This window comes from Dermacentor variabilis, chromosome 3, assembly GCF_050947875.1.
Source record: "Dermacentor variabilis isolate Ectoservices chromosome 3, ASM5094787v1, whole genome shotgun sequence".
Lineage (NCBI taxonomy): Eukaryota > Metazoa > Arthropoda > Arachnida > Ixodida > Ixodidae > Dermacentor > Dermacentor variabilis.
Window position 1 is genome coordinate 58,958,141 of NC_134570.1, and position 14,316 is coordinate 58,972,456.

Consider the following 14,316-nt stretch of genomic DNA (forward strand, 5'->3'; position numbering starts at 1 on the left):
CCATGTGATCAATATTTCAGGGAGCTCAAGATGTCTAAGTTTTAGTATTAATTTGTCATATGGAACTGTATCAAAAGCTTTGCTAAAATCGAGAAATACAGCATCAATTTGACCATTTTTATCAAGGCATGAGGCGAGTGAATGAATTACGGTGACAAGCTGTGTAACTGTTGAATAGGCTTTTCTAAATCGGGGTTCAAAATTAGACAGTATTGAATGTTTCTAGTATTTCGTTAATCTGATTGGCAACAATATGTTCAATTAGTTTACAACATGAGGATGTCAGTGATATTGGACGGTAATTTTCTAGTAATGAACAGTCACTCTTGTTGAATACGGGTACAACTCCGGCCACCCTCCAGTCATCCGGTAATTTTCTAGCAAGCAACGAACCACGAAATATAATAAGAAGGAACCTCGCAATAGTTTCAGCATAACGTTTCAAAAAAAAATGTTCGCAAGGTTGTCAGGACCACAAGAAGATTTAGTTTTTAAGTTAACTAGCATCGAAACTAAGCCATGGTATGAAATAAAATTAGCTTCGGATGGGTGAAACGTTTTGTCTTTGGATGAACTAATGCCGAAATTAGAAAATAACACTATGGAAATAATAATTGAAGTGACTCGTAATTTGCCTGTGATCTGTAATGATTGATCCATCGATGCAGGTTGGTGCGACTGGCTCCTATTTTTCGCTCAAGTAATTATAAGTAATAAGGGAAAGCGCAGGCGAAGTGGCGTCCAGCCCAGCCGAGAACGAAATCCCTCCTTTTTTTTTCCATAGCTCGCGACGCGAGCCACGCGAGATGCAAAGCGTTGATGAGGACACATGGTGATGCGCGGTGATGAAGATAACTCCACAGTGACTATAGCTACATGTTTTGAGGCAACAACAACAACAAACGGAAAGCGATTGAAACCTTTGGGTTGCTGTATTGGCGCCATCACGGTGGCTTGTCATTGTCGTTCTTGCCCGCTACTTATTTCAACGACGCAAAACCGAAAGCTCTTCGGCGCCTCTTTGTAACTTTGTAACCGGCGAGAGAAAGGAGAATGGCACGAAGTGCTCTTCCCAAGCGAAGTTGGTGCTTCCGAATATTGGGATGGGGAGGAAAGATCGAGAGCGCGAATCTGAAAAGGCGAGCAGGAGCGAGGGGCGGCGGGAGTGGAGAGGAGGTATAGAACGGGAGTAAAGGAGGAGAGGGGGAAGAATAAGGAGGAGAAGGCGAGCTCAACGATGCGAACGGGACTGCGAGCGCCAGTCCGAACTCGGACGGCGCGCCGGCAAGTGGTAGTGTGCGTGCCTTCGCGTTAGCGCGAGGAAGGAGGTGCCGCTCGGAGTTGTTCGGCGCCCTTTTCGCGAAGGCAGCTACACCGCGTGGCTTGGCGTCTCGTCGGTGAAGCCCACCGACTCCGCCACCGGCACATGGCTTCGGACGGGCTGCCGTCGTCGTCGGGCTGGCGCCGGCGGCGTCACGCCGGCTGGGACGTTTCGGCAACCTTGGTCGCCCGTGGCACACACCTGTGTCTGTCCCTGTGCCTCCTGTCATCCTGCCTGCCAGCCGGTCCGCTGTCAGCTCTGTCGCCGGTCCTCGCGGCACCGTCGAACGTCAACGACAAACCGTCCGGCGGGAAACCAAGTGAGCAATGTTCGTGATCACGTAAACGAGCACCGCTTCACGAATAAGAAAAACTTAAGCACTTCTGTAGACGTATCAACGTTTACGGCATGCCCGGTTATAGGAAACGTGGTTGGCAGCAAGAATACAAGTAAAGGCATTTTTTTAACGCTTTGGCCAAACACAGCGCATTATAAACGATTTTGCGTTACACGTGTTCCTGCCGAAAAAAATTACATAATAAATAAAGCAATAAACAAACTAATAAATAAATAAGAGGCTGCGCATTAGGGATTACGTCGCTGCGTACACTTTACGCCAGAAGCTAGGTACGGTATGATAGGTCAGTGCAATCATAGCTATGTGCCCTCCTTAGTCAAACTCTGTGCCAACAGCCCGTCCTCTCAGATGTACGTTTGTATAAGCCGGGTATCTCACAAAGGCCGATTTCCGCGCAAAACTAAGACTCCCGAACAAGCGTGACCCACTGCGATGACTTTAGATGGCGGGCTTCGATCACCGTTCGCGTAGATTGTATCTCAACAAGGGCGTCGGAGGGGGTGAGGAGGCAATTCAAGAACAAGTCATGTTACCGCGCTTTGCGCCCATATCGGGGAACACCAGATTTACATATTTATCCGGAATCATTCAGTGGCACGCCGTGCATACGTTACGTGTAGCTTTTTGAAGACATCATACTGCATTGAGCTACCCGCCGTGTTTGCTCAGTGGCTATGGTGTTGGGCTGCTGAGCACGAGGTCGCTGGATCGAATCCCGGCCACGGCGGCCGCATTTCGATGGGGGCGAAATGCGAAAACACCCGTGTGCTTAGATTTAGGCGCTCGTTAAAGAACCCCAGGTGGTCGAAATTTCCGGAGGCCTCCACTTCGACGTGCCTCATAATCAGAAATTGGTTTTGGCACGTAAAACCCCATAATTTAATTTTTTTACTGCATTGAGCTGCCAATCAATGCTAAGGCGACGCAGTTTCCCGACTGCTATGCAGCGCATGCCTGCGCAGAATAATAAAGGTGCTACGTTGGTGCTGAATAGATGTGACGCCTGACACCAGAGATCAGTGGTTCGCAGGTGACATTGTCCTTTCTTTAGCAATGTTGGAGACGACTTGTACAGTGAACGACTGATGACTGTATCCGGCAAAGTACAGGCAACCGGTAAGTTTGAAGATTAGCACGCAGAAAACTAAGGTAATGTACAATAGTTTGGTGAAAGAAAAACATTTTTGTTGGTTGTCAGTTCTCTAAGCCGTCTACGAGAACCGCTTACCAGTTCACCAGTCAGAAGAGTAGCACATCGTGATTAAGAAACTTTAGGACAAAAGACAAATAAAGACGTCGTCGATGGCATATGGCAGGCACAAGTATGTCATCAAGGGCAGCATATAAATATTTTTGAAGAGTATACAAATAATGAGTTTTGCATGTGTATGAGCGTACGGGGTCATTATTCGGTTAACTGCGACTTTTACCGCACTCTGAAGAACAACAACAAAGGTAAGGACTTGTATTTACGTATATTTGCGCGGTTGTTCATATGTGTAAACAACCGCGCAATTATGATTACCTACAAACCCTGTTGAGGCCTTGTTGCACATACGGAGCACACGCTTGAGGAACTACACCACAATTTTAGAAGCCGAAAACCCCGCAACGAACGATGGCGTGGTAAGTGGATGTTGTCAATTTTTAAACGAGGCAGCAATAGAGGAGTAAGTAACTCTATCGATTCCTCTATCGTAGGCCGAAATTTAAATAAATGTGAAGCACGCCCGCACCACAAAAGATAGACCGGTCATAAAGCCAACCAAACTAAAAGAAGATGGGTTTAAAATAACCCAATGCGTACACTTTGAATGAAGGCAATTGAGGGGAGTAAAACAATGAGGTATGAGGACTGCACTTTCTGGTTACGATAGCGAATGCACGTACGTATTGAGGGGAAATTAATTAATGCAGTTTTGTTCTGGAACGGACAACATCGCACTCGGGCTTTCCGTTGGCCGGTGAATTTTATTTGAAGATGGAAGAGAAAACGAAACCGAAAGTCAATAAAAATGAAAAAAAAAATTGAAAAACAAAGCAATGAAATGTCCAGGATGAAAGGAGATCAGAAGAGGAAAAGGGAGGCTCTCATGGAGGGCAAGGCGAAAGTGTTGAGATTGATGGACGTGTCAGTGGTAGTGCAAAAGCGCATAAAAATTATTGTGTGGGGCAGTACGGCACATAGACCAGAAAGCGAAGGCGAGTAGCTGATATCTTAGAGGAAATTAATTAGAGAAGTCTTCGGCCCCGCCTAAATTTCAATTTACCTACTTAAAGTACACACGGAATGCACGAAGGCTCTCGTGAGGCAACTCCTGAACCTATTTGGATGAAGTTTGTCGCGTTTATTTTAGAAAGCAAGGAGACGACGACGAAGAAGAAGCGCTCGTCCCTAGTCAGTGATCGGCTCCGTGATTGCTAGCCAATTACGCAGTGCTAATTACCTCGTACCAAAGTTTTGCTTGCACCAATGTGTCCGTGAAGGCGAGCGGCATCGACCGATACCAGCTGACCCCAGAGGTGCTTTGCCATATTTCGTGACTGCTTCTACTGCCGCCGTGCGGAGGATTGCTAGGCTTAGGCGTGTTCCGCGGACACTCGGCCCAACAACACCGTCGCACCGACAGCGGCCTGCCGTACACCTCGGCGCCCTCTGAAACAACAATGATCGTGGACAATCACATGTGCGTTCAAGTTCAGGGAACAGAGATATCACCCGAGGAATACCACAGCGACGCCGGATGGACGCTCGCGAGGGAACGCATGTCGAGGCTGCGCCAGCGGACCCCCGCCAGCGGCAAGCCCGACGCACCCGGCGGGTGTCAAACAAGCACGAGGTCAAAATTCTACAAGAACGTCAGAGCCTCGGCCATCAAGGCAGCACGCATGCCAGCCATGCCACTAGCAGAAACCAAGATAGTTGTCAGACCCAGAGGGGGACTGGACATCGTCAAGACCGGCACCACCACCGTCGCTGCGGCCATACTCGCTGCGGCCAAGATCTCGAGCGAGGAAAGCGCCGCGGACACCATCTGCCCCAACACACAACAGAACATCATGGTCGTAAGTACACCGAACGAAGACAACGCGGCAAGGTACGCTAAAATCCAGGAAATATCCATTCAAGGCAAACCCTACGAGGTCAGCGCATATCGCACGGCACCTCACGACACCGTGAAGGGCGTCATCAGAGGCATCCCCATCGACGCGAGCGCCGAAGAGCTAGATAGAAAGATCGTCAACGAGAGGAACCCGCTAGCAGTGGCCTCAAAAAGGATTGGAAGCACGACCACTGCGATTGTGGTGTTGGGCCTGTTCGAGTCCACAAGCACGACCCGCTTGTTACAACTCGGGCTACACAATACGCTCGAAGAAATAGCCGAAGCGCAACGGACCTCTCAACTGGAGCGGCTGTCCATGACCAAAGCCGGGAGGAAGATACTGGACGATCTGGGAATAAGACGCTCGAACGAGGTGGAGATGAAGCTCCCCGTCCCCGAAGAGGTCCGACGCCAGACCAGAATCGACCCCATACCGAGGAACATGAATCCCGAGTTCAACAAGGGAAGAAGAGCGGCGAGGGCCAAGGCTCTCATCGACCAGCATGCCAACGACGACCACGCGCGGTACGTGGACGTGGCCGAATACCAACGGAACGCCTTCGCAGCGGTCGTCATAGAGGCGTCAACCGGCGCCACGAGGACGGCAGCGAGCGTGAGAAGCACCGAAGCGGAGCAAGCGGAGGAGGTAGCCATCGCCCTGGCCATCGCCGACGCAGACTGCCACACGGTGCTGAGTGACTCAAGACAGGCGGTGCGCAACTTCGCCAAAGGGCAAATCTGCAGGGAGGCTGAGCGCGTACTGCGAGCGGTAAAACTAGACGAACGAAAAGTACGACTCAAGTGGTTCCCGGCGCACGCGGGCGACGCGTCGGAACGCAATGAGAACCATAACGAGACGGCACACGCCGCAGCGCGAGCGCTAACCAACCGCGCCCCGGTGACAGACCGTCCGACGTGGTTCGGAACGAAGGACCGCATGACGGATTACAATGAAATCACGAAGGCCTACCGCTTGGCTCGCAGGACTCTTCCACCCCCGCACCCGAGACTGAGTCGAGCGGAGGCGGTAGTACTGAGACAGCTCCAGACCGGATCGCTACCGAGCCCGAAACTGTTGAATCGCATGTACCCTGAGACATATCCGACAGATATGTGCAGAGTCTGCCGGAGGGAGACCGCAGACTACACGCACATCTTGTGGGACTGCATTAAATATCCAGAAGACGCTAACTCAAGAACACTCCCACCGCGGCTCGAGGCAGCCGCGAAGAGCTACGACCGAGACGATCCGCTCTGGGCCGTCCAGCAGGTCCTCGAGGCGCTCGAAAGGCACGGACCCAGCGAGCCGGCAACGGCGAGCGGAGACCCGCGCCGAGTAACGGCACCTTCGAGGATGACGTAGGCCCTCGTCGGGGCGCGCGAGCGCCCAACTGCAGGCATAAATAAAGTTTCTCCAATCCAATCCAATTAGAAAGCAAAATTATACCGGCTATAGGAACCAGAGAGTTTCAGTTTCCAGCTTCGTAGTTTCTTTTCGAAGACTGCCGCATATTGAAAAGCTTGACAAAATTTGAGCGCAATGTATACAAATCCTAAACTCTAAAAAAAACATACTTTACATTTGTATACGAACTTCATCTGTTAGAGCATCTCAAGTGGACTTATTTGATATATTATAAGTTCACAAATTCTAGGGAGTTGTTACAATGATTGAGAAGGTTTTGTAAGAGACCTACTCAAAAATTATGGGTGTATTTCAGAGCGGCATATAACACATCAATTTAGTCCGCTTTATATTTCTCGGTAGGTCCACCTTACAGAATTGTAGTATCATTATTTATTGCTGAGCTACAAAGCTATAGACATGATGCTCAACCTTTCTAGATTTCGCAATTTTTCGTACCTTCTGTAGAAGCATATCAATTGCATTGGTTAAAAAAGATGTGTTGCCGACAGCCGGCACTGTCTAACTTTTCTTTTGAATTGACTAATGTAATCAAATTCGGTGCTGTGTATGCTGAATAAAACGATTTCTTCCTTGCCATGTATTTGGACCGTAACTCCAGAGGTGAGCCTTTCAAATACTGAGAAGTGACAATGTTGGTACGTATCGATCTTGAATTTTGTGCAGTACTCGCATCAAAGTGCACTTGTAGGACCTTTTAGAATCCACGGCCAAATTCCAGTGAAGCGGTTTCTTTCGAGCAGTTGTCTGAAGAATTTCATCAGCTGGTAATTAAACTACAGGCTTTGAAACGTTGCCCCGTATGATTGAACCATTTGCAACGTTGCCCGCATATGACGTTTTCCAAAACTCGTTTAGAAGGAGCTTTCTTGCAAACGCTGTACTTCACCAACGCAATTCGAACTTTTCATGCACGGCACCATAGATCCCCCCCCCCCCGTCTCCCTCCCTCTTTTTTATGAAGTTTCATCTCGGTGAATGTTATACTTCTAGAACAGCAGGCCAAATTCTGCATCCTTCGGGAAGCACAATAATAACACTCAGGATGACTTGCATACATAAATGGCTATAAAGATGTAATGAACCCGCCCACTTCCATCTTTGCGTACACATTACCCGTAACCTATCCCCTCAGTGATTGTTGCAATGATCACAACTGTGCCTGAAACAATAAAGCTTCCCCAAAACACCACGCCTAAAATCGCCCCCGATTTCCACAGAATGGGAACTTGGTGTGACGTACGGTTATCCTTGGACGCTGTGAAACGTGCCACTTAACGACTGACTAACACTTTCAAGCACATGTTGAAGGCATATTTTTACCCCGACGCTTATAATTCATCCACACACATTGGACTTCACGTGCTCAGTGACAGTAAGCTTGTCCCCATGTACGCGAAAATTGATTTTGATGACAGTTACAGTTGTCAGAGGGACAGGGCGCTAAATTCTGCGCCATTCGGAGAACCGATCCATAATGCCCTGAAACGCCAGAATACGTTATTTACTCTAAAGACCATGATGAACCCAGACTCGTTGTACTTGGCCTACATGCCACCTATACCATGCGCCTTATTTTCACGAAATATAAGCAAGGTGCTTCGTTTATGCCCCCAAGTATTTCGGGGAGACCTACTGCGTGCGTTGCAGAACACATGAAACAGACAGAAAACTAGGGTTCAGTAATTATTTGCAAACTCATTATTGAGTCAGAAAGGTCAAATTGTTTGGTCACGCGGGAGGAAGAGAAAGCAGTGCCCAGAGCTTATTGGTGCTTGAATTCTTGAACATTTTATTTTTGTTCATTTCCTCCAGTTAGCTTTACCATTTTCAGTTTTTTATCAAGATAGCCTAATTTCATCCAAATCTTGGCCAATCCCCCACAGTGCGTGTGCGCCATCGCATAAGGAATACCATACCATACCATACTGGTGCTCTGGGCCTCTCGCTGTTACGCATTTTTTTACCTTCTTGCCATTTTTGTGAGTCATTTCATCAAGGATGAGCAAGAAGATGTTCCCACGACCACCTGAACAAGGTCAGTCGTCTACTTCATCGTTCATTTTTGGACGACGTGTCTTTGGAAGCTCGGACCAGCTTGATTCCTGGGAGAGCTCAACGCCAGAAGCCATGGACTCTGACAGCGAGTACACCGTAGTCATGGGCCGCCGTATGAAGAAGATGCGCCGTATGTCGACTGAGGCGACTTCATCGCTTCAGAGTGAGCAAGAATCCTCCATGGTTCCTTACGTGCCGCTCTCGACGTCACACAGCATGAACTCCCTCAGCAGGCAGTTTCTAACCGAATATATTGAAAGTGTGGCGCCCGGCAAATTAACGAGATCACGATCAACGCTCGCAGGAACATCCTGACAATAGATGTGAAAAATTCCGCAATATTTGAGAAGTTAAAGACCATTCCACAGTTAAGCGCAATCCCCGTCCGCTCCTTTATTAGTTACGGGAAGGAGACAACAACTGGAGGGATTTCCGACGTGGAGCTTGAAATCAAGGATGCGGACCTCAAGAGTCTTTCGAAGTCATCGGTGCCCATTCTTGAGATTCACCGCTTGGGGCACTCCCGATGTATCAAGTTAACGTTTGCTTCTTCGACATTAGAGTGTTTTAGTTGAGCGTCTTTACGGTACGCTCCGCTCCGAGCTGCCCCGCAAAGCCACAGCGGAGCGGCGGGCGATTTTCACGTTTTAGTTACACGTTTAGCGTAGCGGAGCGAACCTTTCGTAGTTGCAGCGCTCCCTGGCCAAATTCAGGGTAATGAAAGAAAAGAAAAACACCTTATGATCACTCTTATACAGTAAAACGTATATATGTATATATATGTAACTATTCATCCATGAAGTGTCTAGACGTGCGCTTGTAATGCGTTACCAATTTTATCCAATGCAAAATAAAGCGCCGTCTTGGGGAACGCCACGTGTTAGCCAGCGCGCTTGCTTTTTGTTCCAATCCAATCCGTTCTGACGCCAACGCTAGCCAAAGCACTGCGAGGCACGCTCCGCTCAGGCAGCTTCTAAGCGGACCGTGTTCCTCGCTCCGCTAGCCCGCTTACGGCTAAGCGGACGGCGCATGCGCATTCGCGCTTCTGCTCCGCTTAACTGCTTAGCGGAGCGTAAACGCGCTCAACTAAAACTCTCTATTACCAGCGTCTGTCAAAGCGGGCTACGTTATACACCGAGTGCGACCATTCGTTCCGAGGCCTATTCAGTGCCGGAAATGTCACAAGATAGGACACGTGAGCGCTGTTCGTAGAAGCAGAGCCACCTGCTCGCGTTGCGGCGGAGAGCATGATAGTACCGACTGTGAGGCGTCCTCATTTAAATGTCCCAATTGTACTGGCTCTCACGAAGTGACTTCGAAGGAATGCCCGATGATGAAACAGGCGGTTCGTATTTTTCGAAAAATGGCAAGAGACCAATCTTCACGTAAAGAGGCTGCTCAAACTGTTCGCCAAACTGACCAACGCTCGCAACAGCAGCCTCACAAAACCATTTTAGGAGAACTACCTAGCGTGGCACAGGTACCACGGCCACCTCTGCCTGTGCGTGCAGCGAGGACTATAACGGCGTCTACTGATAATTCGAGGTCGACGAAAGCACGCGGCAAACATTCACCTCCACCGGCTGATGCAGACATAGAATGGCCTTCGCTGCCCTCTAGGCCCACGGCCATGCCAGCGGGCACCAGCGGTCCTCTACGCCATAAAGCCAAGAATTATAGGGCCAATGAAACCGGTGACACTACGGGCAAGCAAGGAGGTGAAAACAATGAGAAGGAGAGTGCACAACAAACTCTGAAGCACCTAGTAGAATCAATGCGCGTGATTCTCGGTGACGTCGAGACTCCGGCCGCTATAGGTGCCCTACAAGTGCTCGCCGTGCTAGAGCCGCTTATCGCAGCTCGTCATATGCAATAAAGATTTTGTTTGGCGCTTGTGCTGTTCACGCAGGTCAGGCCCACACCAGCTTCGTCCTAACGCCTATATTTTTAAGTTCACTCAAATTGGTGACTACAGACTTGATGCGAAACTTGATTGTGGCTTCATGGATGATATTTGGGAATGTTTATCATCAGAGTGTTGAACTTGCTTTCACCTTTGCGCATCCCTCTGGCTATGTCATCATCATCCCTCATCACATTTTTATATCCCCGTTCCCCCTCCCCCTGTGCAGAGTAGCAGGCTAGAGCACCTTAGCTCAGAAGGCCTCTCTGCCTTCTTTCAATTAAATTATCTATCTTTCTCTTGGTCACGCATTACGCTTAACATGCACCCCATTTTCACCAAATGCAAACTCGCTGGAGACAGTTCTCTGGGGAACTGAAAACCTAGCGGATAACAGCCGTATCATTAACGCTTTCAAGCATTTGAAAAATATTTTTTTTCCAGTGGGTGCAATTAACTGCTGTTCTTGAAACCTTTTACGCAAAATGCCCATAAAATACAATTTATATTCTCAAGATCTGAACCTTGTGGCGCGTTGGGTTCTTCTTTTTTACGTTGGGCAGGACTTTTTGAGCAATACGAAAAATGTGCTACTATAAAGCGTTAGCACTCTTGCATTGACAGTGTTCTGCAAAGACTGTCATTATCCTACACTTTAAACATTTCGTGCATATTATCGATTACCTGCCTTCCATTCTCTTTTACTACAGCATGGTACCACCTGTTTCTCCCGTGGCAACCGGAAAACATTGGAAGCTTTTCATATAACACTTCTACGTAGGCAGCCACAAAACGAGGGTTTAGCGATTTTTGTTGAGCCTTTAGGTAGCCCACTCACATAAAAAAACGTTGCACATCACCCTTAACATGCCCCATGTTCCATGTGTATGGAAACCCACATATACGACGGTGGATCAAACATGAACGAGATTTTCCTTTCATAACTTTTTATTTGTTGTAATAACGAACCAAAATGACAACAATTTTCTACGTAATGACATGATTTAGAAATACGTTTTCCCCAGCAGGTCAGCAGCTGTCTGATTGCGTCATCATAAAATCCAGTGGGTTCTCTCTGAAATCAGTTGCGCCCATACTCCTCCCCCCACTCCCCTCCTTACATCGTCGTTGGCCTCACAGAGCTTCTTTGAGTGGCACAAAGAGATCAAAGTCACAGGGCAACAAATCCGCGCTATGTGGAGACTGTTCAGTGGTGTCTGAGCGATTTCTCTTAACTATGCGCATGCACGTGAGAGATGCAGTGTGGGTTCTGTCACGGCGAAGAATCTCCTCTCTTTCCCTATTGGTTGCAGCATTTTGCGGCGCTAAGCTTACAGAAAAGCTCGCAGTAATATGCAGTGGCTATGGCGCGACGAACGTGTGAGAAATCACCGTGTAGTATGCCGCGCTGGTTTTCCCAAAAGAAACAGATTCAACTACCTTCGCACCTGACAGCCGAGTCGTCCTTTCGACAGGGGTTCACGCTTTGACGCGAAAGCGTGAAATGACCCACTGAGCAAAAAAGCCGGCTTCTGTCCTCCGTAGCAACGAAACGGCACCTAAATTATCATTGTCAATGTCTGCGATGCAACACCACGAGCGCGCCTCTACGCAGTTTCCATAGGCTGCGACGCCACGTCACAAGTTGCTCCTCGACGGAGCAGAGAGGGCGAAAGGGAACACCTGCTGCCACGTGGCGCGCCAGATGTTACGTGAGGAGAGAGGGTATCGCGGCGGCGCCACGTCGCTCTCGGTGCGAGTGCTCCTCGACGGAGCTCTGGCAGAGCGGGCGAAGGGCACACCAGCTGTGGCGATAGCGGTCCACATGTCGTCTGAGGGAAGAGGGCATCGCTGCGACATGTCACCCGATGGGCATCGCCGCGTGGTGCGCATGCGGCGATGGCACCGCAGGCTGCTGCTGCTTGCTGGCTGGGGCAGCACGTACCGCTAGGGTACATTACTCGCACCGCAAAACCCGAAGAACCGCTCAGCGCCGTTCAATTGGACATTAATGCTTTCGCATTCACAACTCTTGGAAGTGCTCAGGGTCCCCGGATTTTGAATGCGTCAGTGTTAGAGCGGTTACGCAAACTAAAACCCGTCTGTCGGCTTGTGAAAGACAAGAGAGATGAGAGCAATGGAGAAATGACGATGGCAGGTCAAATAGCAGGAGGCAACTTGCGGAGGCGCCACGCGCCGCGCTGGAGTGCGGCCCCGCAAAGTTGGCACTCGGCCGTCAGTGGGCTCGATACCACCGTTGGGATGGAGCGCTTACCCTGTCTGCTGTCCCAGGTTGCCTTGCTTCTCAGGGCGTTCTCGGCATTCCGTGCCGACAAAGTGCCACCAGGCTGGCTTCGCCCGGACACATTAGAAGCTTGGACCGGCACGCCATGGCCAACCAACCATTCTGGGACCCGACCTTGGCTATCAGGGCCACCTACCGGAACAGACACGGCTATCAGCGTGGAACGGAGGCTATATAAAGCGTTTCAAAAGCAGGACCCACCGGGGCTCGATTCCACTGTTGACATTGAGCAGTTACCCTCTCCGCTGTTCGAGGCTAGTTACTCGGATTGTTGCTCATGTCTCAAAAGCTCAAATAAGTTTCTTTTAGTGGTTTCGTGCGCCGGTTATTGTAGTTGTGTTTTTGATAGACCGAAATATCGCCTTACGTCTTATTTATGTAAACTACTCCTAGTCCTCTCGGGCGACGTTGAAACTAACCCTGGACCCGACACGAGTTCACCACTTTCGAAGGTTTTAGAGACTGTTCAACGGATTGAAGCCGGTCGAAACGCCATTTCAAAAGACTTATAAGCGCTTAAGCACTGGCAAGCTCCCATTGACGTGGCTAAAGAACGAACCCCGTGGCTAAATCGTTCGAATCAGCAGATGGTACGCATAACTTTTTTGGCAAACTGAAATCTATCGAACAACGTTGTGACGATGCCGAAGACAGACTACATCGTTGAAATTTGTTATGCTTTGCAATTCCCGATAACCCGTCAGAATCTTAGTCCACGACTGAGGGCCATGTAATCGATTAATGCTCGAAATACCTTGACATCTCGTTAGCATTACCCCAAATTGACCGAGCGTACCGCCTAGGTCGATACCACGACCAAAAAAGAATGCAGCCCTATCATCGTCAAGTTTGCATTTTTCAAAAAAAAAAAGACAGCGTGTGTTAAGACAGGGCTTGAAGCTCAAAGATAGGCCATACGCCATACGCGAGGACTTGTCTGTGCAAGCATGTATAGCTGGAAGAAAGCTACTGGAGTTTGCAAGATCAAAGACGCTACACGCAGGAGTGCATACATACGATGGCGCAACCGATACCGTAAGGCAATTACCCCGACAGCTAGCGCAGCCCTCTAAACAACGTCCACCCGTTAAACCCTAAAGCTCAAGCGTAACCGCAGTAACAAATATGTCAATGTCAATTACTAATCTACGAAGCCTCATTCCAGAGCCAATAGAACTATGTTCCTATTTAGATAATAGTGTCTACGACATTCTACTGCTAACAGAAACCTGGCTTCATACGTATATTGTGAACTCGGAAGTACAAGTGGGCACAGATGAATAAACGATATATCGGAAACACCGAGAGAGTAGAAGAGGTGGAGGCGTGCTCATCGGTGTAAAAACAAAACACTTTTCAAGTTTCCTTGTTGATGTCAGCAGCCCATAGGAAATTCTATGGACCTGCATTGCATCATCTGCTTCTCAATCTCTCTTCGTTGTGTGCTACTGACCACCAGATAATTCTGTTTCCTTTGTTTCCGATCTTTAGAATAACATTGCCTCTATCCTACGTAAATTTCCCAAAGCTACAAAAAACTTTTTTGGCGACTTCAATTACCGTGCCGCGCATTAGACCGACCTAACGTCACGCTCAAGTACCACTCGCGATTCCAATCGACTGACCCTTGACTTCTCACTTACTAAACTTGTTTACGAAGCCACACATCAAGCGAACATTTTAGATCTTATTTTAACATTTGCACCCGATAACGTAACCTCATTACAGTATAGTATTGGGTTTAGTGGCCACTTTTAGTTATACCAGCACTAAGAATAACCAAGCGGTTCAAGACTTCCCATGTCACTACGTCTACAGCTGTAGAGCTCGCGGCTCTCCGC

The 14,316-nt window shown here is 48.8% G+C and overlaps 1 protein-coding gene across 1 annotated transcript in view; it reads left to right on the plus strand.

Annotated features, from left to right (window-relative positions):
* The first annotated feature begins 1,274 nt into the window (after positions 1–1,274).
* LOC142575710 (uncharacterized) overlaps positions 1,275–14,316 on the plus strand; it is a 279,479-nt gene continuing 266,437 nt past the window's right edge. The window contains exon 1 of the mRNA XM_075685277.1: positions 1,275–1,640. Within this exon, the coding sequence (XP_075541392.1) occupies positions 1,427–1,640 (214 nt within the window). The 5' untranslated portion in view covers positions 1,275–1,426. The remainder of the gene's footprint in view (positions 1,641–14,316) is intronic.